Below are 21,852 nucleotides of genomic sequence, written 5' to 3'. Positions count from 1 at the left end.
GATTAAGGATTCCACCCCACCCTGCATGTCGTTGAGGAAGAGGGACAGATCTCTTGAGGGCCTTCAAAAGGACAGTGTACTACTTCATGCTTTCTAACTCCGTTTCTAGAGTTCTACCGTATCTCTTTTCTTCTTATTTTACAGTATTCTACCTCTTAATTTTCTTTGACTAATATTGTGCTCAGCTGTTTTGTCAAATAACAAGTTGTGTACAGGTTTTGGTTCTATGTTATTTCATGGATGTACAAGCTGTTATTTGGGGGAGAAATTAATTTTTGGCTTTTTAAGATTATGGTATTGTCTGTGTACATCTGCTGACCAGATAAGGGCTTGCCTTCAAGATTGCACATGAGAAGACCTGAAAGTCAGAAAATGAGTTCAGAACATTTATTTTTAAAAATAATATTTTTTGTCTTAAATGAGTGAATAGTAGTTGCATATCAGATGGTGAAGTCTACCTTCTGCTTAATAGTTGTTTATCCCTCTTGTTTTCTTCATTGTAGTCTGAGGTTAGCTTTACTAAATGAAGCAAAAGAGGTGCGAGCAGCAGGATTGCGAGCCCTCCGCTACCTTATTCGAGACTCCAGTATTCTTCAGAAGGTGCTAAAGTTGAAGGTGGATTATTTGATAGCCAGGTAATTTTTCCTCTTTCTTCTTGTTGTAAATTGTAAAGTTCTAGATCACTTGCTTTTTCATGATTGAGACAGGAGTGAATTTGTATTCTCCTATGTTCTTAGTAAGTAGTTTCATAAAAGACGTATTTCTTCAACAGAATATTTCATCACACTGGCTAATCCAAATAAAATGGTGTCCTAATATATATTACAAGTAATCCAAAGAATTTCTTATTTTAATAATAAATGCCATTAACTATAAATTAATATGGTTGAAATATTAATAATTTTCATGTCTTAAGTTTTTGTATCGGGGTTGTTTGATTCTTTGTATTATTACGGTGCTTTGGAGCCTCAGTACAAAGTCAAAAATTTGTAGTCTAAATACAATCAGTGACACAGCAGAAGAATGCCAAAGGGCAGACCAACAATGAGATAATACAATCAGCATGATGAATAGATGTAAATGATAGCATTTCTGGTGCTTCCTGTAATTAAATTTTTTATTTAATATGCTGATACAGATGTGTGAATTTCTGTTTATAAATATGCACATGTAGTTTTAGTGTGCTGTTAAATTTTTTTGGAGCTAAAGGTCTTTTCTGATCTGAGAACACTCGAAGTGTGTTCATGTGAAACATTACAAATACTTGGTGTGGTCTCATTTGCAAATCACAAATGCAGCTAGCTTGGAAAATAATTGCTTTGCCATTTTATATTTGAGAACATTCTAATCGTAATGAAAATAGGTGAGAAAATATAAACCAAAGCTAACTGAAATAATATTTGCTGGAAAGTGTAGTTTTTAAACCGTAAGTCAGTTTTTTTTCTTTTGTACTCGTGTGCATAAATATTAACAAGTTGTTAACAGTTAAGGTGAAAGTTACTGTTGTTATAAACAAAATGTGTTTTTTAACTTACTTTAGGTGCATTGACATTCAGCAGAGTAATGAAGTAGAAAGAACACAAGCACTTCGATTAGTCAGAAAGGTAAAATCTAGTGTGTATGGTTGTATCTGCTGTGCCACTCAATTGTGCTGACTTCTGGTTGTCTCCATCAACAGTGCTTTTTCACAGTCTCTAATATCTTGCTTTACCTTTATCATGTAATATAGCTGATAATTCAAAAGGCAGAAAAATGTAGTGAAGAGATTTGTTTTGATTTTATAATTTTACCATTTAGAATCTCAAGTGCACTAGAAAAATCTTGCTTACTGGACAAGGTTTGGGAAAAATTTATCAAAGAGTGAAAGCAATGGCATAAAAACAACATGAAGTTTCAATATTGAAATTACTGCTTCATTGTAAAGTTTGTTTAATCATCTGTGAGTCAGAGATTGGGAGATTTTCTGCTCTGTGAGAAATGAGACAAATTGTCACTGAAGTAATCATTCAAGGAATACTTACAGACTTTTTTGTTTGTGGCAGTTGATGCTATCCATAGGATTTTGTCTCAGATACTCAGTAAAATACGGTTAGTCTGTGATGGTTACCCATGGATGTGAGATTTGAAAGTATGGTAGCTGCATTTTCAAGTTCATCCTAGAGAAACTGGCATATAGAGGTGCCAAATATATTAAGGAGACGTAATATCCTGCCTTTGTGCTAGGCTTCACTTTTCTTTATTGTTCTCATATTCTTATAAAAAACTACCAGAGACTGGAGAAAAGTATGAAATAGTTGAAGAATGGTTCTGCAGGAGTACTGTCTGTGTTAAATCTCTCTTTGTATTTTAAATCTACCGAAATATGTTTTCTGTCTTACAGAAGATGTAATGTACTTGATTCACAGTTGTGCCAAGAAAGAGTTTTAAATGTTAAACATGGCTGCCTTCAAACCCAGACAGGCAAAAAACAAACAAAAAGCCCCACTATAAAGGAACGGGTCCTTGAGGAAGTTGCACTTTAAAAAAAAATCTTTGCAAATCTACTTTGATGTAAGAGCTTCACTGTAGACTCAGAATAACGTAAATCAGAAGATGGAAACCCATCCAAAATTGGTTTTATTTGGGCCAGAAATTTGTCCTCATTATTTGTGGGCCTTTTTGAGCAGTTCCTATTGAGCAAAAACTTCAATCTTGCATGAAGGAAGGGACAGCAAGATAAACAAATTCATTAATTTGATCTGAAGAAGTGATGGTCAAGGGGAAACATCAAAGAAATCATACAGCTGATCCTTGGTGGAGTTTTTTCTCCATCGTGGTGCAAAGGTATTGGCGTGCATCAAATGCACAGGCTGTGCAGCCACACTTGTGGTTCCTTGATGGTGAGAACTGTGTTGATGGAAAGCCTTTTCTAGCATCTTTAGCTGCTTACCTATAACATTCTGTTTTCTTAAGAGACAGTACCAGACCGTCAAGAAGCCACCCAGTCTGCTACCACTAAAGTTAACAGCTTTCTCATGTGCTGTCTAGGCTACAGCAGTTAAGCATGCACTGGCACAGAGCTGTCTGTACTCAAGAAATTCTCTCACAAGGAATATTTGTACTTCCTGAATATCACATTTTATATTTTCACACTGTCCTTTGGTTACCCTGCTCTTGCCCTTTTTCTATCTCTGTCTTCATCCCCCTCAGTATCTCAGACTTTGTGATTTGATGTGAGGATTCCTGAAAGATTATAAAAAGGTCTAGAAGTGAAGAATGAATGGCAAATAAAATGAAAAAAGCTAACAGAATTGTTTAGAAGATAATTTATTGTGAAACTGAACTGGATTTTTCTGGTATCACAGAACTGTTGTTTTCAGTTTCAAGACTGGTCTCTATAACCTCATCTTTGGTAGTAAAAAAATGTCCTTGAGAATTGCATAGATTAAAATTAAAACTTTCTCTTTTCTTTCTTTTCATAGAGAAGAACACCAAAATATAAAATATTAATATTTTTTATTAATTTAGAAAAGGCAATCATAAACTTTGTTTTAAAAATACTAGGTTTAAATGGTGTGAGAAGACTTTAAAAAATCTAATTTTTTTTAAACTTGTCAAATAGTTTTTGAAGGCTAGGTGTTCACTCCCTAGCTGATTTTGACTGTAATCACCTCTGCATCTACTGGTAAAATATTTACAATTTGGTAATACCTATAGCCTTGAAAAGGATGGCATGAAGTTGTTTCGGGAAGCATTTTTCTGTCTAATAGAAGTCAATAAGACTTTTTTTCAAATGTAGTAGTCTGGGTGTTTCTTTTTAAAGCAGAAGTCAGGGTTAAATGCAATATGAACAGTCTTCTTTCTTCCTCTTTTCTAAAGGAGTCTTAAAAGACCAAATTCATAGTCTTTATTAGTTATTTCATATCAGCTGCTTGTAAGTAGCTTTCCATTACCTGACCTTGGTCTTGGGAACTGCATTTTAATACCTAGTGCAGATACAAAGTAAATACAAAAATTTGTTTATTTTACTGATTTGTTTAAAATGGAGTATAGCGAGAAACCTTTCCTTGTCCTGTCTTAATAAGAAGGAAGACCCATATGAAGCAGAATGGCTTGTGTCCTTACATGAAATAGCCTGCCAATATCAGTAGTAAACAGGTTGCAGTTTGTTGAGTGGATTGGTGCACCTGTTCTATTGCTTATTCTCATTTCTTCTTGCCAGTGTAAAAGTGAAAGACTGTGTGGGCAGGAGAAAATTCGTTTTTCTTTAAAGTCCTATCTTAAAGCTTCCTGTTTTGTTGGCATTAAAATTATGTATAACAAGAAGCTTCTAAATACATGAATTTAAAGATAGATTTGTTAAAACACTTCCAATATTTTGGTCATAATAGTTGATACCCTCTCATTTTAACATTTGTGAAAAAAAGGTAAAAAACTAGTCATCTTTGCACAAATACCTGTAACACATGATGCAAAATGGATATAGGACAAAACAGTTTTGGAAAAATTACAAAGGCAAGCCTGGTTTTCCTGAACACACAAAAAAGATACCCTTAAATTTTCAGGTGTTTGATGTATATTGGGTATTTTTTCTGTCTAGTTTTTATTTATTAATGGACGAAAAAAGGTGACACACCTTAGTGGGCTATAAAACATTGCATTGTTCCCTTTTCAGGCAGACAGACAAAAACCTTCCTCCTTAGTAATTCATCTGTTTAGTGATATTCTTATTTCAGAAGGATATGTGTATTTAATTTTCGCAAACTGAAAAAATGTGAACAAGCAGTTGATCAGCCTTTTTAATTAATCAAAGCCTGACTTGGGGGCAGTGAAGTGTTGGTGGTATTGGTTGGTTGTTCAGGAGTGGCTTTCTTCACCTTTAATGAGTCTTGCTCCTTAATCTGGTGTGAATTCTGGCTGTTCAAGCTAACAGCTGAGGCTTTCTATGGTGCAGAACCTCCTTAGTAGTAGGTGAGTTTGTAGTCTACCCTGTGTCGTTGGATAATGTTCTTTGTCAATAAAGATATTCTAGAGAAAAAAACCTGTGATGAAGGTAGTCTTAATTCTCACTGCAAAAAAACTTTTTAAGTTCTTCCTTATTGAGATAAAATGCATTAAAAAAACTGAAGCAAGAAGAGAACGGTAAAGTTAGTTGACAAACACATTGAAATGGAAAAAATTTCAAGCGCAAAAGGAATAGTTTTGAAGAACCACCAGATGCAACCAAGTAGCAGGTGGACTGGTATGTCTAACTGTATGTAGGAAACAGAATGCTGCTGAATATGTAAGTGTATTTAGAGAAATGTGAAGAAACCAGAGGGCTTTTTCTTTCCTTTTTGGCAGATGATCACTGTGAATGCTTCATTGTTCCCCAGTTCTATTACTAATTCTTTGATAGCAGTTGGAAATGATGGTCTTCAAGAAAGAGACAGAATGGTTCGAGCATGTATAGCCATTATCTGTGAACTAGGTAAGATAATTTTTCTTAATTAGGGTTCAGTTTTGATGTGGCTGTCATTCACAGTATTTATTTAATAAGGAATTAGATGCTAAGTGTTCTTACTGTAAGTTTCATGGATTTTAGTTATTAGCATGATATTAACCAAAATGACTGAAAATCCATTTATGTATCATAGGCAAAGGTTTCAGATTTTCATCTTGCCTTCAAGACCTCACAGGTTTTAGTTTGCCTTAAAAACATTACTGGAGTTCATGTTTCTTAAACTAATGGATTTGAAATAGGGAGAGATCCATGCACAAGATGCTGACAAATTTAGAAGACTACAGAGAACTAAAAATTATCTTAATTTTTAAAAATTTTGGGAGTGGGTACTGTAGTTTCCAGGACAGTGGTTTGTACTAACTCCCTAAATTTTCATTTGACTGCTGATTTTTGAAGTTTTTTCAAAATCAGTCAGTGGGAAATAACTTCATTGATTTGTTTTCAAGAATAAAACGTCTGTTTTTAAGAAATAAACAAAATGTTACTCTTATTTCAGTATAAATATTTTATCTATGTCAGTTCAGTGAAGCATGAAAACTCTTTATGGAGAAATCTAGAAGCTACTGTATGGAAACTTGGTTGGGAGTTAAGTTGGGAATGGCCATATTCTGGAGACTGAGTGACCAGTGTTTTTGTGTGCGATAAATCAGTCCAAAACCGCAATTCATTGCCCATGTCAGCCAGTTCCATTAAAAGCTTTACATGTTCCTCAGCAGTGTTCAGGACAAATAAGATACCCATGCTTGAGATGACAAGTTTGTCACATGCCATGAAATGTTTTATCTTTGATTGCTATCCAAAATGACTTCTTTTCCTTTATCTAGCACTTCAGAATCCTGAGGTGGTGGCTCTTCGGGGTGGCTTAAGTACCATCTTGAAAAATGTGATTGACTGTCAGCTAAGCCGAATAAATGAGGCTCTGATAACTACAGTTTTACACCTCATTAATCATCCAAAGACCCGACAGTACGTGCGAGCAGATGTAGAATTAGAGGTGAGTGCCATTTTACTTGTTTAGTGACAGAAATTAAACACTTTATTACTCATTAAAATGTTTTACTTTTACTTATGATTTCCTCTGTGTTAGGGCCCAGTCTAAAAGATAATGTTTTGGGCTAAGAGCCCAAGATTTATGAAACAAGGATAATACTACAGTTTGGAGTGGGACTGAGGAAACGGCAGTAGTGATTTAACTATATTTTCATGTGAAAATAATGCATGTCTTTCTTTTGTTTAGAGAATTTTAGCCCCTTACACAGATTTTCACTACAGGCATAATCCAGACACAGCAGAGGGACAACTCAAGTAAGTGTTCGTGCTGCTATTCGTGCTATTGGTTATGTTCATAGCTTTGGAATTAAGCTGTACTTCCTTCCAAATACTGAAGTTCTAGAAGTTGAAAATAGTAGGCCAGAGTCTATTTCTAAAATACTGTTAAGCATTTAACATTTAAAAGGGCTTATTTAACCTCGAGAGGAGAGGGTTGAGGGACACCCTCTGATGAATAGTAGCCTTTTTATAACCTGTGAAAATGCTTTCAGAATGATGTAGCCAGGGCCCTTCATGTTGGTGGCAGGTGGCAGGACAAGAAGCAACAGAGATGAATTAAAGCAAGAAACATTTCAACTTGATATAAGAGGCAGGAGGATGATTTTATATGAGGTTGGTCAAGAGTTAGAGTAAGTTATCCAGAGAGGTCCTGCTGCCTTCATTCTTGAGAGTTTCTAGCACCCAGCTGGATAAAAGCCTTGAGTTTTTTTGCAGGTATTCCAAGCTGAATTACAGAAGCTTGTTTACCTCCTAAAGATCTGGACACTGTAAAAGGAGTGTGTACTACACACTGTATTTGCTGAGTTCTTGCAGGGGGGTTGAACTAGATGACCTTTAAAGGTGCCTTCCAACCCAGATGTTTCTATAATCTGGCCTAGTCTGGTAGCTGGTTAGTTTTTGTACAGTAATTTGGACCAGAAGGAGGTCTCCTGAGATAGCTTTCAACTTGAATTATTCAGGATTTTTTAATTATCGAATGTGCTTAGATGCTTAGGTCTGGGTAACTGAATAAGGTCTTCACGTCTCTGCCGTAGACTTAGTGTCAGTGGAGGTGCAGAATGATTCATCTGACCCCCTATAGATGTTTTTGATGTTATCCTCTTCCTGTGGAAACTCCCTTGGAAAAGTAACAATAATTTAAAATTCTAACCTTTTCTGTGTGTATATATCTTGTGTAAATACATATATAGTCATATATACATACATAAAATATTTCTTTTACTCTGAATTTTGTCCCCCATCTCAGTTAAGTACCTTTTAATAATAATACAGTAATACTGTTGGTTTTGTAGTTATTACCTGCATGGTGATGTTTGTTGTTTTGATGGCAGAGAGGACAGAGAAGCACGATTCCTAGCTAGTAAAATGGGAATAGTGGCAGCATTTCGATCATGGGCAGGTAAGATTTGTTTATTTGTTTGTTTGTTTGAAACTTGAAATTTGTTTGAAGTCATCCTATTTGGATGATTGGAAGTGTGATTTTACTTTCTAGTATAAATGACATAGGATCTGTCTCATTTGATAAGTCTAATTTCTATCAATACCTTCCTGCAGTGCTACTTTATGAATGTTTTGGTACTGTAAGATTGGAGGATGCAATGCATAGTTTTTTTAGACTCCTGACAGGGCACAGCTTTTCCCCTCCCTGTGTAAAACGCCTTATAAATTACATCTTGATGGTCATTCTTGAAATCTAGTGGGTGAAAGGGTGTTTAAAATAACATCATATAATAAGAATTTGCATTTGAGGTGGTTCTGCCACTGTAAATGAAATCTTTTTGTCTATATTAAGAGATATAGACAGATATTTTACCTGCTTCCATCAGCTGCCATAGCTGAAGAGAAATTGGAAATGGACATAGTTTTCAAATTTTCATGTAGAAGACGTTTCTAAATCAAAAAAGTATTTTTTTTTCATTTTACTAAATCCTTTCTCTGCAATATTACAATATGTAAGATGAAGGTACTGCCTGAGGGATTGCTTTTTTTTTTCAGTCAAGACACTGTCTTGCAAATTGAAATCAGTGAAAATAAACATTTACCAAAATATTGAGTGGTATTCTTCCAGGCTGTACTTAGGCTGTTTTGTGACACTACTTGTGTTGTTTTTTAAGTTCTGAAAATTATCGCTAAGCTTAATTTTAATATCCAGGTATCCTTCAAGTTTCTTGTGTGTTCTCACATGCTTGGGAGAGAAAGCATGTCATGACTTTGAAATTTCCAGAAAAGAGTTTTTGATAGGTGTATTACTGCATCTTCCTACACTCAGGCACATAGATCTAACAGCTGTTAGAATTCACCTGAGGTTAAAAGGAAATAAATTAATTTGTTAGTTTAAGATGCAGCTTTTCATTGAAATTCCTTAGAGGTCTACTCAGATGATGAAAACCTTTCAGGCTTAAGAGTTGCTCATTACAGACAGTTTTGTTCTTTTTGTCATTTCTTCCGTGCATATGTTGTTTTCATAGATAACTTTTGAGTACTGTTCTCAGGAGGAAGGACAAAAGTAGCACAATTTTTAATAAGGATATAAAGTTTTGTGATTGGGAAGTTCTGTTGAATATTATTGACTGGGAAGGAGAGGATATTATAAAGGTGAAAATGTTAATGATAATTTTTTTAATGTGTGCTTGTTTTCAGACTGGAAGTCTAATTTAGCAATCTGTCTGTTGTCCTTTCTTTTGTTGATGAGGGAATATTATTATACATTAAATGTTTTCTAGGTATTATCAGCCTGTGCAAACCTGGAAATTCTGGGATTCAGTCTCTTATTGGGGTACTCTGTATACCAAATATGGAAATCCGGGTAGGTGGTGAATATTTAGAACTGATGTAGGAATAATATTTATTATTTTAATTAATCTGTTCTTAACTTTTTAGCTATTTAATGGCATAAATAAACACAGACTCCAGTTATGAGACAGCTGTCCTTGAGTTCATTTAACCCCCAAAGTTCAAGCCTGTAATTCTGTTACAAAATTCCTATGAAATTGGGAAGCACACCATGTGTGTGTGACTAAATGACGGAGAGAAAAGTGCATAAATTAATTTTTACTCTGTTCACAAATCAAAGCAAGTTTATAGTAGCTGCAGTTGCAAGTTTAAAGCATAATAATCAGAGCTGAATTTCAGGGAAATAAAAATGTTTCTTCACAAATTAAGCTTACTAGACACAAGCTGATGGTTCCAGATCTAACTATTCTAAAAATCTGCAATCCAAGCACTGAACTACTGTAGCATTCATGATGACAATAAGGAACAATTCAAAACTAAAAAAGCCCCATCCTCTCTTCTCCAGTTTATTTCAGTTTGTGTAAAAAACATTGCAACAAATGCGCCATTGTTAGCACTCTAGAAATCTCAAGGTCAGCATTAATGGTGAAAAAAGGGACAATTTTGTAAATCTATAAAATTCCTGTTGTGTTATGTTTTCTTTGGTAGCGAGGTCTGCTTGAAGTTCTCTACGATATATTTCGCCTTCCTCTCCCTGTTATTGCAGAAGAATTTATTGAGGCACTTCTCAGTGTAGGTAGGTATTTAAAACATTCACACAAGAGTTATGTCTGTTAAGCTCCTATGCAAATTTGAAACCTTTGCTGTCTCCTCTGTTTTGTAAGTTGCTCTCATGTTTACTACTTTATCACTGAATTTATTGGGTGCTCTGAAGTCCTGTTTAAAATTCTTTATCACCTGTTAAGTTTTGTAGGTTTGATGAGAGATCAGCGTAGTTAGGCATTAATATAAAAGACTGTAGGTCAGTACCACAGATTACACTTCTCTGAACTGTTAGGAGTAGTCACATTTGTGGATACTGTAGTGAATACTAAGAAAAATTATTAGTCTTTTCTATATATTGTCTTGTCTGTTAGCTGTCCCCATTGTCCTTAGACTTCTGCTTTTTTGAGGGCAAGTGCATGCTTTTTCATGTTTTTAAATTTAACCAAGTTAGTATTTTACCTTTAGAATTGCTCCTTTGTAAACCCAAGAGAATATCTGCTTTTTTAAATTTATAAATAAAGAAATCATTCTTTGTTGCAAACTTGCTACTTCTATATATGGATGCACCTTGTAACATTTTAGGTGCTAATAGTGTTTTCTGTTAAACATACTTAATGTGTTTATGAATGGAAATATCACTATTTTGGTGACACTTAGATATGATCTTTGTCCTATCTTTCAAGGTACCCTTGCTTTGTTCAGGACTGTGGATTAGATCACTTGTTAGAGATCCCCTATGACAAACTTTTCTGTAATTTGAAACCACTTGAAATAATATTTGCGGGCAAGGATTATTATTGTCATACTGACTGCCATTAAAATAATACTGTGAAAGCCAATAATTATAATTACCGTTATCCATATTTTCTTGTTCTAGATCCAGGCAGGTTTCAAGACTGCTGGAGACTTTCTGATGGCTTTGTAGCTGCTGAGGCTAAAACTGTTTTACCCCATCGAGCCAGGTCAAGGTGAGGATTTAATGAACTTAACTTAGTCTAAAGCATTCTTGTTTTGTTTTGTGGCAGTGTGGACAAAACATGCCTTGTTTTCTTGCAGGAACTATAAGAAATGTACTTTCTAAACTGTTCCCATCCTTTTTTCTCCTTAGGCCTGATCTCATGGATAATTACTTGGCTTTAGTGCTTTCTGCTTTTATTACCAATGGACTTCTAGAGGTAACTAATGACTTTCAGTTTTAATAGATGCTTGCTACTTTTTTTCCTGGAAGAGTTCAAGTAAGATGTTATACATTAAATGTTGTAATATTTTTTTACTTTTTAAAGGGTCTGGTTGAAGTGGTCACAAGTAGTGATGACCATGTATCCGTCAGAGCAACTATCCTTTTGGGAGAGCTTTTGCACATGGTAAATACCACCCTTTGTAACTACCTGTAAATAGATACTTGCTATTATAGCATTAATGTGTATTCCAAGCTTGAAACATGTAGTTTTCATCTGAATAGTTGATTAATTTCACATTACATCTTCTGACACTTCATATAATAAACCCAGTATTATTCAATAGGAAGGCTGTTTGGAAAGTATTAAAAGTGCTAGGGGTTCTGCTCCAAGGCTGTCTGTAGCTCTGACTCTAACCACAGCACTTTCTTGCCATAGCAGCAGTTGTATATTTAAGCTGGAACCCTGCAAACACACCCGTCAGTAACTGTGTTTGGGAAAAGAACCATTGCTAATTTTTGCTTTTCTTAGAATAGTCGTCAGTAGGCCTTTGACAGTGTCTTTAGCTTTCTGCCTCACAGGGGAGACAGCTGAAAATTTTTTCATTTTCAGCTTGATGTGCTTACTTGATGTTGCTCGTTCAGGCAACTCCATCTTGGTGGAGTGCTCCTCCTGCAGGAAAACTTCAGCTTCATTCCACTCCTGTGGACCTCAGATAGCTTTTACAGTATCTTCTCTCTCTTAAGTTAATCTTGTACTGAGATGATGATACTGTTTTCATAAATGCTCCAGTGCTACGTTTCAGCCTTCGATTTTTATATTATATGCTGTTTTTCTGGTTTCCGGAATAGTTTTGAATGGGAGTGATTGTTAACTCATGTTGGAGCATGATGTAAAGCACGGGTATAGGTATTTTTTGATTTTCTGAAGAGGTGATGTTTTAATTGGATATAACTACTGTTTCTCAAAAACTGAAAAAAATACTTATCTGTTTATTTAGTGTTTGGAAATGTAAGTAATTTCTTTATCTTTTTGTTCTTTAGTTTTCAAAATTATTTTTGGAACTACATATGTTTATTAAAAGCAGTTAAATGTCTAGCAACTTAGAATGTTAATTAACCAAGGTTTTTTGTTCAGTAATACATTTGTAGAAATCATCAGCTTTAATTGCCTTTCTGATTTTAGGGTTTTTAGTACTGTTATGTGTATGACATAAGCACATCTGATGTTTTGCAAGTTTTTGCGTATTACTGCCTAAACTCCAATATGTATTATAAAACTCTGAAATCATTTCAATTTACTTTCTAGCTTAGTTCAGGCTAATTAGTTAGATCGCAAATTCAAAATAGTGTGTAGTCGTACTCTGACAGAAGCAAAATGTAATTTTGTTGTCCAGAATTTGTGAAAATCTTGTGGTAGTTTCTTTAAATGTTGATCCCAAAGAGATTGATGAAATTGTTGTAATAAGTTATTCTAACTGATCTTTTATTGTGTTTTTTTGTAGGCAAACACAATTCTTCCTCATTCTCACAGCCATCACTTGCACTGCTTACCAACACTGATGAATATGGCAGCATCCTTTGACATTATGAAAGAGAAAAGACTGTAAGAATTCTATGTTACATTTGAAAGCATAAAATTCTGTCACAAAATGCTGTCTTCTAGGTACTTTACACAATTGAAACTTCCTAATGGAAGAAGTCAAATTATTTGATAAATTCATGTCTTTAATATGCATTTCTTCAACTTTAGTTGCTTTTCTTTGTAGAAGACAAAATGAGTGTGTTGAGTTTTCTTTCACCTGTAAAAATGTATTTGTTAATTACTCTTGCCATTTCTGATCTCTCTTGTCAGATCAGTATTCTGATCAATGTATCATAATGTTCTGTCTTTCATTGTGTTGTCAGTGATAAATTACAGCTTTTTTCCAAACTGCTAGTGCGAAATGATAAATGCTGCTTGTAGAGTACTTTTTAAAAGTACTGGTTTTTAGTTTTGAAGGTTTCATATATGTCAGTGGAAGATTTTGATATGCAGTGACACTATTAGTTTCCAAAAAAGGTATTTCTGAAATTTCAGGAGAGGATATTGGCCAAAGGGGTCTGGTGAAAGAAGGGATAAAGAGCAGAAGATAGATGTTTGTGTATTACGTGGAACTGTTGTGCTTTTTGGCATTTCTGAACATACCTGATAAAGTAATAAGAATTCCCATTTCTGTTGAAATAAAGTGATTTTTTAGAAGTAGTATTTTTTATTTGAGGATCTTGGCATTGGTCAGCACTGTGCACCATTTTATAGTTTGAAAAACTGTAATCTCTGTTAGATTAAATTTAAATAATTTAGATAAGTGACCAAATTCAAAGGTACTTGTTTGAAAATAAAATAAAAGCACTCTCCTGCACTATGTTAATTTTTGTTTATGGAGAAGAAAGACTTAACTCCTCTTTTTTAGACTTCCTTATTTTTATTTGCTCAGCAGGTGTGGGGTCTTTGTTCTACCACTGTTTTGTAATTAACTGGTTTTACCCCTGTCGGATGTCATTTCTGTTACTCCCTCTCTTTTCCCAGAAAACAGAAACATGCTGTTGCTGAATTGTTTAGATATCCAAGCAGGAAGTGTACTATTGATACTCCTGCGACCCTTATGGATAGGAGGGGTGGGGATGAGAATGTGTGAGAGACAATTTGTTCCTCTAAGTTGAAGCTAATGCTCTCAACTACCAATTTTACTGCAGGATGCTGATCTCTCATTGTGACATTTCACAATATAAATCAGCTTTAAACTTTCTAATATCCTCTCTGAACTGTGGCAGGCACCACTAATTGCAGAGCAGAAGAAAAGTTTTCAGTAAGGACGATACTTCCGTCCTAGAAATTCTAAAAGATATTTTTGTACATAATTTTGGTATGAGACTGAGTCTTACAGATGTGCAAAAATGTCTCTCAAGAAAATAATTTTCTTTACCTTAGAATTGTTGATCAGATCTTTCTTGAACTGTTTTCTCAGGAGGTGGTGGTCCTCTTTAGTCTGATAATAATTGCCAAATACTAATTATAACATTTATTTTTACTATTAGGCGAGCAAGTGCAGCACTGAACTGCTTAAAACGTTTTCACGAGATGAAGAAAAGAGGCCCTAAACCTTACAGCCTCCATTTAGACCATATTATTCAGAAAGCAATCTCAACACACCAAAAAAGGGATCAGTACCGTGTGCAGAAAGACATCTTTATTTTAAAGGTATACGATAATTCATTTTTCAAACCTGAATTTGACACTCTGTTCCAGAGACTTGGATCCTCCCCCTGAAGCTTCACTCAGTGTAATTCAGAGTCATTTGTATGGTTCTTTGTAGTACTTCTTTTATCTTACTTGCTTTGTGAGTACATGTCGATACTAAATTGCATTTCTGGAAATGGAGAAATGAAATTACAATAACCTCTAATGGTTTTTGGGACCAGTTATGATCTCTTACTGTTAGGCTCTTAATGCAGTACATACAACTTACCTTCAGATGCACATTACAGCCCTTTTAATGATTTTTACATGACCGGTAAGTATTTCATGTGGCAAGACTGAAAAAGATGATTCGGGGAAACCTGTTGTAATTTTTCATGTTGGTGTTCCAGGATACAGAAGAAGCGCTCATCATGAATCTTCGAGACAGCCAAGTTCTCAATCACAAAGAGAACCTTGACTGGAATTGGAATCTAATAGGGACCATACTGAAGGTGAGCTTACAAAGGCCGTGATAATATGTTGCGGAAATTGTCTGGGGGAAAAGTCTGTTTCACATGTGAGCTTTGACTTTCTAATAGTCATTCCAGAGTACATCTAATAATTTGTTTTATTTCAGGAAATGAGAATCTCTTGGGTTTAGTCAGTGCTGCTGTAGTCTCTATATACAATCCTTAAACTATATTAAAAGACGCACAATAGTTAATTACAGTTTTCCTAAGAAGCATATATTAAATGTTATAGGTCTTTATTTGTATAGAAATCAACTTTATAGAATTAGGTATATTGTCTTTAAAGCTCCTAGTGCTTCAGACTGCAGACGGATACTGCTATGTTCGGACTCATAGCAGATTTTTTAAAAAAATGTAAGCGGAAGGTTATTGTAAGAGATGGGTTCTAGCTCAAACTTCAGATGCTTAGACTGAACCACTTATAAAAGCTTCATTGAATGTTTAATACAAATGCTTCTGTAGCTTTGATTTTATTACAGAATTAATTTCTTTTTACATCATAAAGGAAATACCTAATGGGGTGAAGGGCATTGTTTTAAATATATTTAAGTATATTAAATATATTTAATGCACAGATTTTAAGACGCTATCTCTTTTTGTAAGCAGAAAATATACTTTGCTCGACTAAGAAAACTTTCTGAGTACTTAATGTAGTCTTCAAACCAAAATTGCTCCAAAATGTCATTCTGTGCATCAAAGCCATCCTTCAGCTGAGTAGTATTCTGTCTTCTTTACTGTGTTGTTACAAAGATGGTGAAAGTGCAAAAATGGATTAATAATGACAGTCATAATCAAGACTATGTTGTTTTTTGAGAAAAAGAAAAAAAACTAAATATTTCTGTGCCTTTTTTTCAGGGACCGATAAAGTTGAAAGAGCAAGAATCTGTCTGGTATAAAGACCTGAATATGTATATGACAGTAGCTTTGCTCCACCAGATTTCACTGTTTACAGACTTTTTTACTGCTATTATAAGATTTTCTGGGTTACTAGATAACTATTATTAGTCATAGATACTTTGATTCCGTGTTAAAGATACTATCAGAAAACTTTTTCAGAATCTAACTGTTAATTAGTCTATGTAGTATTCTGACAGTGGAAACCTGATGTAGTTGACCTCTAATGTGTTTTGGGTTTTTTAAAACTGAAATTCATGTCAAACAGCCAGTTTCTCTGCCATCTCAGACCTCCCCAGCAATGTATTTTCTACTGTCCTGTCAAAGAGTTTCTAATGTCTGAAATCTGGGGACTTCTTTCTGAATGAGAAATGTGTATGTTTTCTGGATTACTTACCTATTTCTGTCCCTGTGTAACACCAGCATAAACTGAGATAATGTTACCAGAGTGGTCGTCTTTTGTCCTCTAATGAGCAGGACCCAGATCCCAGTGTCTGAAATTTGTTATCTCATGTGGCCGCTCAACTCCCCCTCATCTGTTGCAGCCTTGTATCTGTAGAGCATCCGCTCTCTAACCACATCATTGTGTGCATCTCAGGTGGTGCCTTACTGCTTTTTTCACTTGTTCGGCTTGCTAAGCTGCTAAAAGATCAGCAAAAGTGTCAGCCTCATCTGTATCTGGCACTGTTATTTGCTCTAGTCAGTTTTACTAATCATTAATTAATGCAGTGTGTGCTTAATGCTGGAATACCAACTGGAAATGTAGAACTGTGTCACATAGATAGGAAAGAAGAATGTTTGATGCACTTTTTTCAATTCCTGACAAGAAAATATTCACTAGTATCAACAGAAAAGAATCTTAAACCGTAGATGACACACTGCTGTAAAAACAGAGGACACTGTAATGGGAAGAAAGAATAGGTCCTGAAGAGAGTATTATTTTTCATGTGGCTCTTCTTAATACATCTTATAAAGTATCAACAAGAGAATTTAAATACCATTTTAATATCAGCATTTAAGTGATCTGTAACAGAATAATGATTGCTTTTAAACCAAATCTGATGAATATTGAAAACAGCAGCCAAAAATTATTTCCCTGTTATGCATATCAAATTTTTGTTGGTTGCAGAAAAGAAACTAAGCAAAATGGTTTATTTTGCATCAGCTTCTCATAGTTTTTTTGTTTTCATTAGAATTGTGGTCTTGTACATGTGGCATGTGCCAACATTCCCTGTCCTTCTCTAGAAAAAAAACAGAACAATTCTTGAAGCAGGCAGTGTGGGCTTTTCAATAAAATGATCTTTTTTAAGATGTAACATTAGGTACAAGAAAATTTTCTAATTATTAGGTAAATACAACTGATAGAAATTAGTGAATTTTACTATCTAATCAAGGACTGATGTACAAGTTTCATATAATGCTGTATTTGCTGTTTTTTCTAGTGGCCAAATGTAAATTTAAGGAACTACAAAGATGAACAATTGCACAGGTATGTAAAAATTATGTAGACCTTCTTTGAAGAAATAAATTTGGAAAAACTGGTTTTTATTATTGTAATAAAATATTCCCTAGATGTATCACATTTCTAAAACTCAGCCTATAGGTAAGAAGTTAAGGTATAAATTTGGATAATTAGGTAGCTATATTTGCTTTAAATAAACAGTGTTTAACCTTCTTTTCTATGCATAGGTACTTTATACGTTTTGTCCCTTAGGGATCATACCACCTTTGCAAATGCTAAATTTAATTTTAAACCTTAGAAATGTTGCTGCTTGGTATTTCAAACAGTACTGTTTTATGTCAGAGCTTGGAAAATTTTTACAGAGTTAAATCTATAGTTGTACAGTTTTTTAATTACAGCTTTCATCAAAAACCAAGAGGAAATTATTTCTAGTTGCTGCTAATGGCAAGAGAAGCATGTGTAATTTGGAGGAAAAAAACCCAACCAAAACAAAACAAACAAACAAAAAAAAACCCCAAAAAACCCAAAAAAACCACAACCTCCGGTACAGCTATGGTTCCTTTCATGTCTGTTGTCAATAAGACATTTTTATTACTTTTGTGCCTGTGTGGGTGTAGTGTTACTAATTAGTTCTTGGATGTGCTTTTTAGCAGAAATAGATTACATTATTTTGAAGAATAGGTCTGTATTTGTGGGCATGAAAAGCTACTTCCTGAGCTGGGGGAAAACCCTAAAGATATTATATATGGTAAAAGGCTCATGTGGCTCTGTTTTAAGTTTTTACCAAGAAGTAGTCAGAGTCCTTTTATGAAGTATTTAGAGCACAAGCAGTCGTCCCATTGTTATCATAACCATTATGTAATTTTACATATGTATTTTTTCTGAGTTTTCCTGAGATGTTACTTGCCAGTCTGTACTTTGGGGTGAGGAATTATTTTCAAAATCTGGTAGTTTATAACATCACGTCTCTAAAGCTGGGTCTGCAGTTCTGACTGTGACACCAACACATACTCCTCAACCTACCTGTGTAGGACAGTGTTTGCCTTCCATGGTTTTGTGCTGCTCTCAAGCATTGGTCAATGCCTAAATAATTTAATTCCGAATCCATTGGGAAAAGCTAGAATTGAATTGGTCTGAAGCTTCTATAGTTCATTGATCCGTTTTGCAGAATTAGGAGCTGTTGCTCCTGTTTAGTTATAAGTAACTAAGCCCCAAATCTCTCTAGTTTCACTGCTGATGACAAAATTTTCTGCTGCTTTTTGCAGGTGTAAATTACATTGATTTCTCCTTCCATAAATTGATCTCTTTTTTTAATGTTAGTGTTTTTGTGATGATCTTACAGCTGTTAAAGTGAAATTCCAGGTATTTTTTTAAAGATTCCTTCATTTCATGGAGATACAGTTAATGCAGTGTATGTAGACACACAGGATCACATAATCATGAAAAAGACCTCAAAGTTCATTGAGTCCCAACTGTTCACTGCTGAAGTATGTTAGTGCCATGTCTATATGTCCTTTAAATCCTTCTGGAAATGGTGAGTCCAGCATTCCCTGGGCAGTTCAAATGCCTGATCACTCTTTTAGTTCAGAAATTTTTTCTGCTATCCAGTCGAAATTTCCTTTGGTGCATCTATAGGTTTTTTTCTCTCATTCTGTCACTTGTCACCTGGGCGAACAGACCACCCCCACCTGGGTGCAGCCTCCTGTCAGGGCGTTGTAAAGAGCACTAAGGTCTCCCCTGAACTTCCTTTTCTCCAGGCTAAATACCCCCAGTTCCCTCAGTTGCTCCTCACAGGACTCGTGCTCCAGACCCTTCCCCAGCTCCGTTGCCCTTCTCTGGACTCTCCAGCACCTCAGTGTCCTTCCTGTAGTGAGGGGCTTGCTGCAGGATAAATTACAACAGAAAAAAAATAGAAGAATGAGAAGGAAGATACAGCTTCTGAGAGGATAGAGATTTTAAGCTCCTTTGCTTATTTAAGTAATTGGTATAGAAAACCCTTTATAACACACAGCACAGCAGCATCTCTGAAATTTTGACTGGATAGAGTTACTACTGCTACCTGCTACTCTTTTGATAATTTTTTTATTACTTAGTGCCAAGAAACCAAGTATAACCCATTTTTTCTACTAGCATCATTCTGTATTGTGAGACTGTCCTTGTCATACTGAATTATAGCCAAAAAAAATCTATTCTACTTTCTATAGGTTTGTAAGGAGATTGCTGTATTTTTACAAGCCTAGCAGTAAACTCTATGCTAACCTGGATCTGGACTATGCCAAGGCAAAGCAGCTCACTGTTGTGGGTTGTCAATTTACTGAATTTCTTCTTGAGTCAGAGGAGGTAAGAAATTTTCAGCTACAAGACTGAAGTAGAATGAGTAGTCTTGCTGAATGTCACGTGGAAAAACCTTAATTTTTGGTAAAGGCTTCTGAGATTTTGGGTGTTAAATCTAAAATTATGAGTGTAATTAAGAAATAAAATGTGAAAAATTGAGGAAGATGACTGTATTTATGTAGAAGATTAAAAACAGCTTTGTTAAATGCAACTTAAGAGTTTGAAGGAAATTTTTGTATTATTTATGCTGTGTATAACCTTCCTTTTCTAACTTCTTTTGTGCTAAAGACTTCTATGCCTCAGGTCAGAGGAAAATGTCATTGAATAATACTTCACCCTTTTCTTCAAAAGAGAGAATTAGTCCTAAGATGTCCCCATGCTTAGCTCCTTTTATTTGCCTTGAAACTTTTTCTTTAGTCTGAGTTGTTTTCCAGCCTGCATTTCTGTTTTGTGTGTGTGTTGTGTTTGTAAATTTTAAAAAATTTAAAGTAATGAGTTTCAGTAAAGAAGAGACATGTTTCTGCTACTAACAGGATTCTATTCCTCTTTATTTTGCTAGGATGGACAAGGTTACCTGGAGGAATTGGTTAAAGATATTGTACTTTGGCTCAACTCTTCATCAGGCATGAAACCTGAACGTAGTCTTCAGAATAATGGGTTACTAAACACCCTTAGCCAGCACTACTTCCTGTTTTTTGGTACTTTATCTTGTCACCCCCATGGAGTGAAAATGCTTGAAAAATGTAATGTGTTTCAGTGGTGAGTGCTTTTATTTGGTTTGGATCATACTTGCAGTGTAATAGTAGTGCAAATTTTAAACTGTGTGAGGGCCACTATCTGAAACGCTGAAAACTTTTAAGATTATTTTGGTGTAGTTACACGTAAAGACTCCTGTTTTTTCCTAAGGTCTTCTAGTCTGTCATTACTAAGCAGACAGAGGTGATTATGGTATAAACAGCTTACTGATCAGTATCAGGAAGGATTATAGTATTCTGAAAAATGCAGTATGGGGAAATAGGAAAAAAAACCTCAAAACTCACAAACCATAAAAAAATGGCAGGTACCATACTATTTGTGAAATGTTTATGTATGTTGCACTTAAAACTTTAATCCAGTACATTTGAGTGAAGTTGTGAAGCTCAAAACTTTGTTCAGGTACAAATAAACTTAGCTTCCTTTGGGAATAAATTGGCTGGTGACTAGTACTAGTTTGTCAACACATAGTAAACTTTAAGTTAAAATACTGGTGTTTTAGTGTAGTCCTTTTTATCTTTTATTGTTGATTTTGTTGATTTTTAGAAAGCAAGCTATTTTACTGGCTTCAGAAAACGTGGTATACAATAAAGTAGAGACAGTTAATAGGACTAACTTAATAGCAAGCTGTGTACACAATGTTTTTCAAGTAAGAATTGTTCACAGAGCTTCATGAGCATTAATTTTTATACTTATAATCGCTGATTATGCTGACAGTATTTTTACAGAGCCATTATAAAAGGTGTTGGTTTGCGATTTTCCCCTTGCACTTCAGTGCATTATTTGGTCCCAATTTGACTTTATACTTGTAACAATTTAAAGTTACTCCATTTTAAACAAGACCATACTTTGTATTCTGCATTTATAGTAATAAAAGTATAATTCAGACTACTTAAGTTTAAATTATTGATGGTTCAAGTGGGTTCAAATACTGATTTTATTGTCTTCTTTCTCTCCTTCCATGCCTCCAGTCTTCTTAATCTTTGTTCTTTGAAGAACCAGGATCATTTGTTAAAATTGACTGTTTCTAGTCTGGATTATAGCAGAGATGGATTGGCAAGAGTTATCCTTTCTAAAATCCTGACTGCAGCTACTGATGTAAGTTCAGTTCAACTTAAGTTCCTTCTTATTGCCCTCCACACATTTATTTTGTTAATCAAGGTGTATGACTTTATTTTTGAGCTGTTATATATGAAAAGGGTTCTCATTTTTCTCTTCAGAGAAATGAAGCTCCTACAAGTGTAGCTTTTGAATATGTTGTGAACTTCATACCCTGTATTGTATTTGTGCTCAAGAAATTAAGTCCTTCAAGTAGAACTTTCTCTCATGTATGTCGGGGGCTAAAGTCTTGATATGTATAACTAAGTGTAATTGATTGTGATTGTTTAGGTCAGTGGCATCTTGAACCAGTTGTGAAGGCGTTGTCACAAACAGAAATCTGTATTTCTAGCA

General features: G+C 34.8%; 1 protein-coding gene across 1 annotated transcript in view; it reads left to right on the top strand.

The window, feature by feature from the left end:
* RICTOR (RPTOR independent companion of MTOR complex 2) overlaps window positions 1–21,852 on the top strand; it is a 78,593-nt gene that overhangs the window by 31,170 nt on the left and 25,571 nt on the right. The window contains exons 5-22 of the mRNA XM_066181078.1: window positions 504–635; window positions 1,541–1,604; window positions 5,323–5,449; window positions 6,307–6,476; window positions 6,720–6,787; window positions 7,864–7,931; window positions 9,256–9,338; window positions 9,974–10,061; window positions 10,908–10,998; window positions 11,139–11,205; window positions 11,314–11,394; window positions 12,713–12,813; window positions 14,286–14,448; window positions 14,838–14,939; window positions 17,294–17,340; window positions 19,518–19,653; window positions 20,207–20,406; window positions 21,372–21,498. Of these exons, the coding sequence (XP_066037175.1) occupies window positions 504–635; window positions 1,541–1,604; window positions 5,323–5,449; window positions 6,307–6,476; window positions 6,720–6,787; window positions 7,864–7,931; window positions 9,256–9,338; window positions 9,974–10,061; window positions 10,908–10,998; window positions 11,139–11,205; window positions 11,314–11,394; window positions 12,713–12,813; window positions 14,286–14,448; window positions 14,838–14,939; window positions 17,294–17,340; window positions 19,518–19,653; window positions 20,207–20,406; window positions 21,372–21,498 (1,915 nt within the window). The remainder of the gene's footprint in view (window positions 1–503; window positions 636–1,540; window positions 1,605–5,322; window positions 5,450–6,306; window positions 6,477–6,719; window positions 6,788–7,863; window positions 7,932–9,255; window positions 9,339–9,973; window positions 10,062–10,907; window positions 10,999–11,138; window positions 11,206–11,313; window positions 11,395–12,712; window positions 12,814–14,285; window positions 14,449–14,837; window positions 14,940–17,293; window positions 17,341–19,517; window positions 19,654–20,206; window positions 20,407–21,371; window positions 21,499–21,852) is intronic.

Source organism: Chamaea fasciata, unplaced genomic scaffold, assembly GCF_029207755.1.
Source record: "Chamaea fasciata isolate MVZ Bird 193981 ecotype frontalis unplaced genomic scaffold, bChaFas1.0.hap1 SCAF_4, whole genome shotgun sequence".
Lineage (NCBI taxonomy): Eukaryota > Metazoa > Chordata > Aves > Passeriformes > Sylviidae > Chamaea > Chamaea fasciata.
Note: the sequence above shows the minus strand (reverse complement) of the source record. Positions and strands in the feature narration are given on the sequence as shown.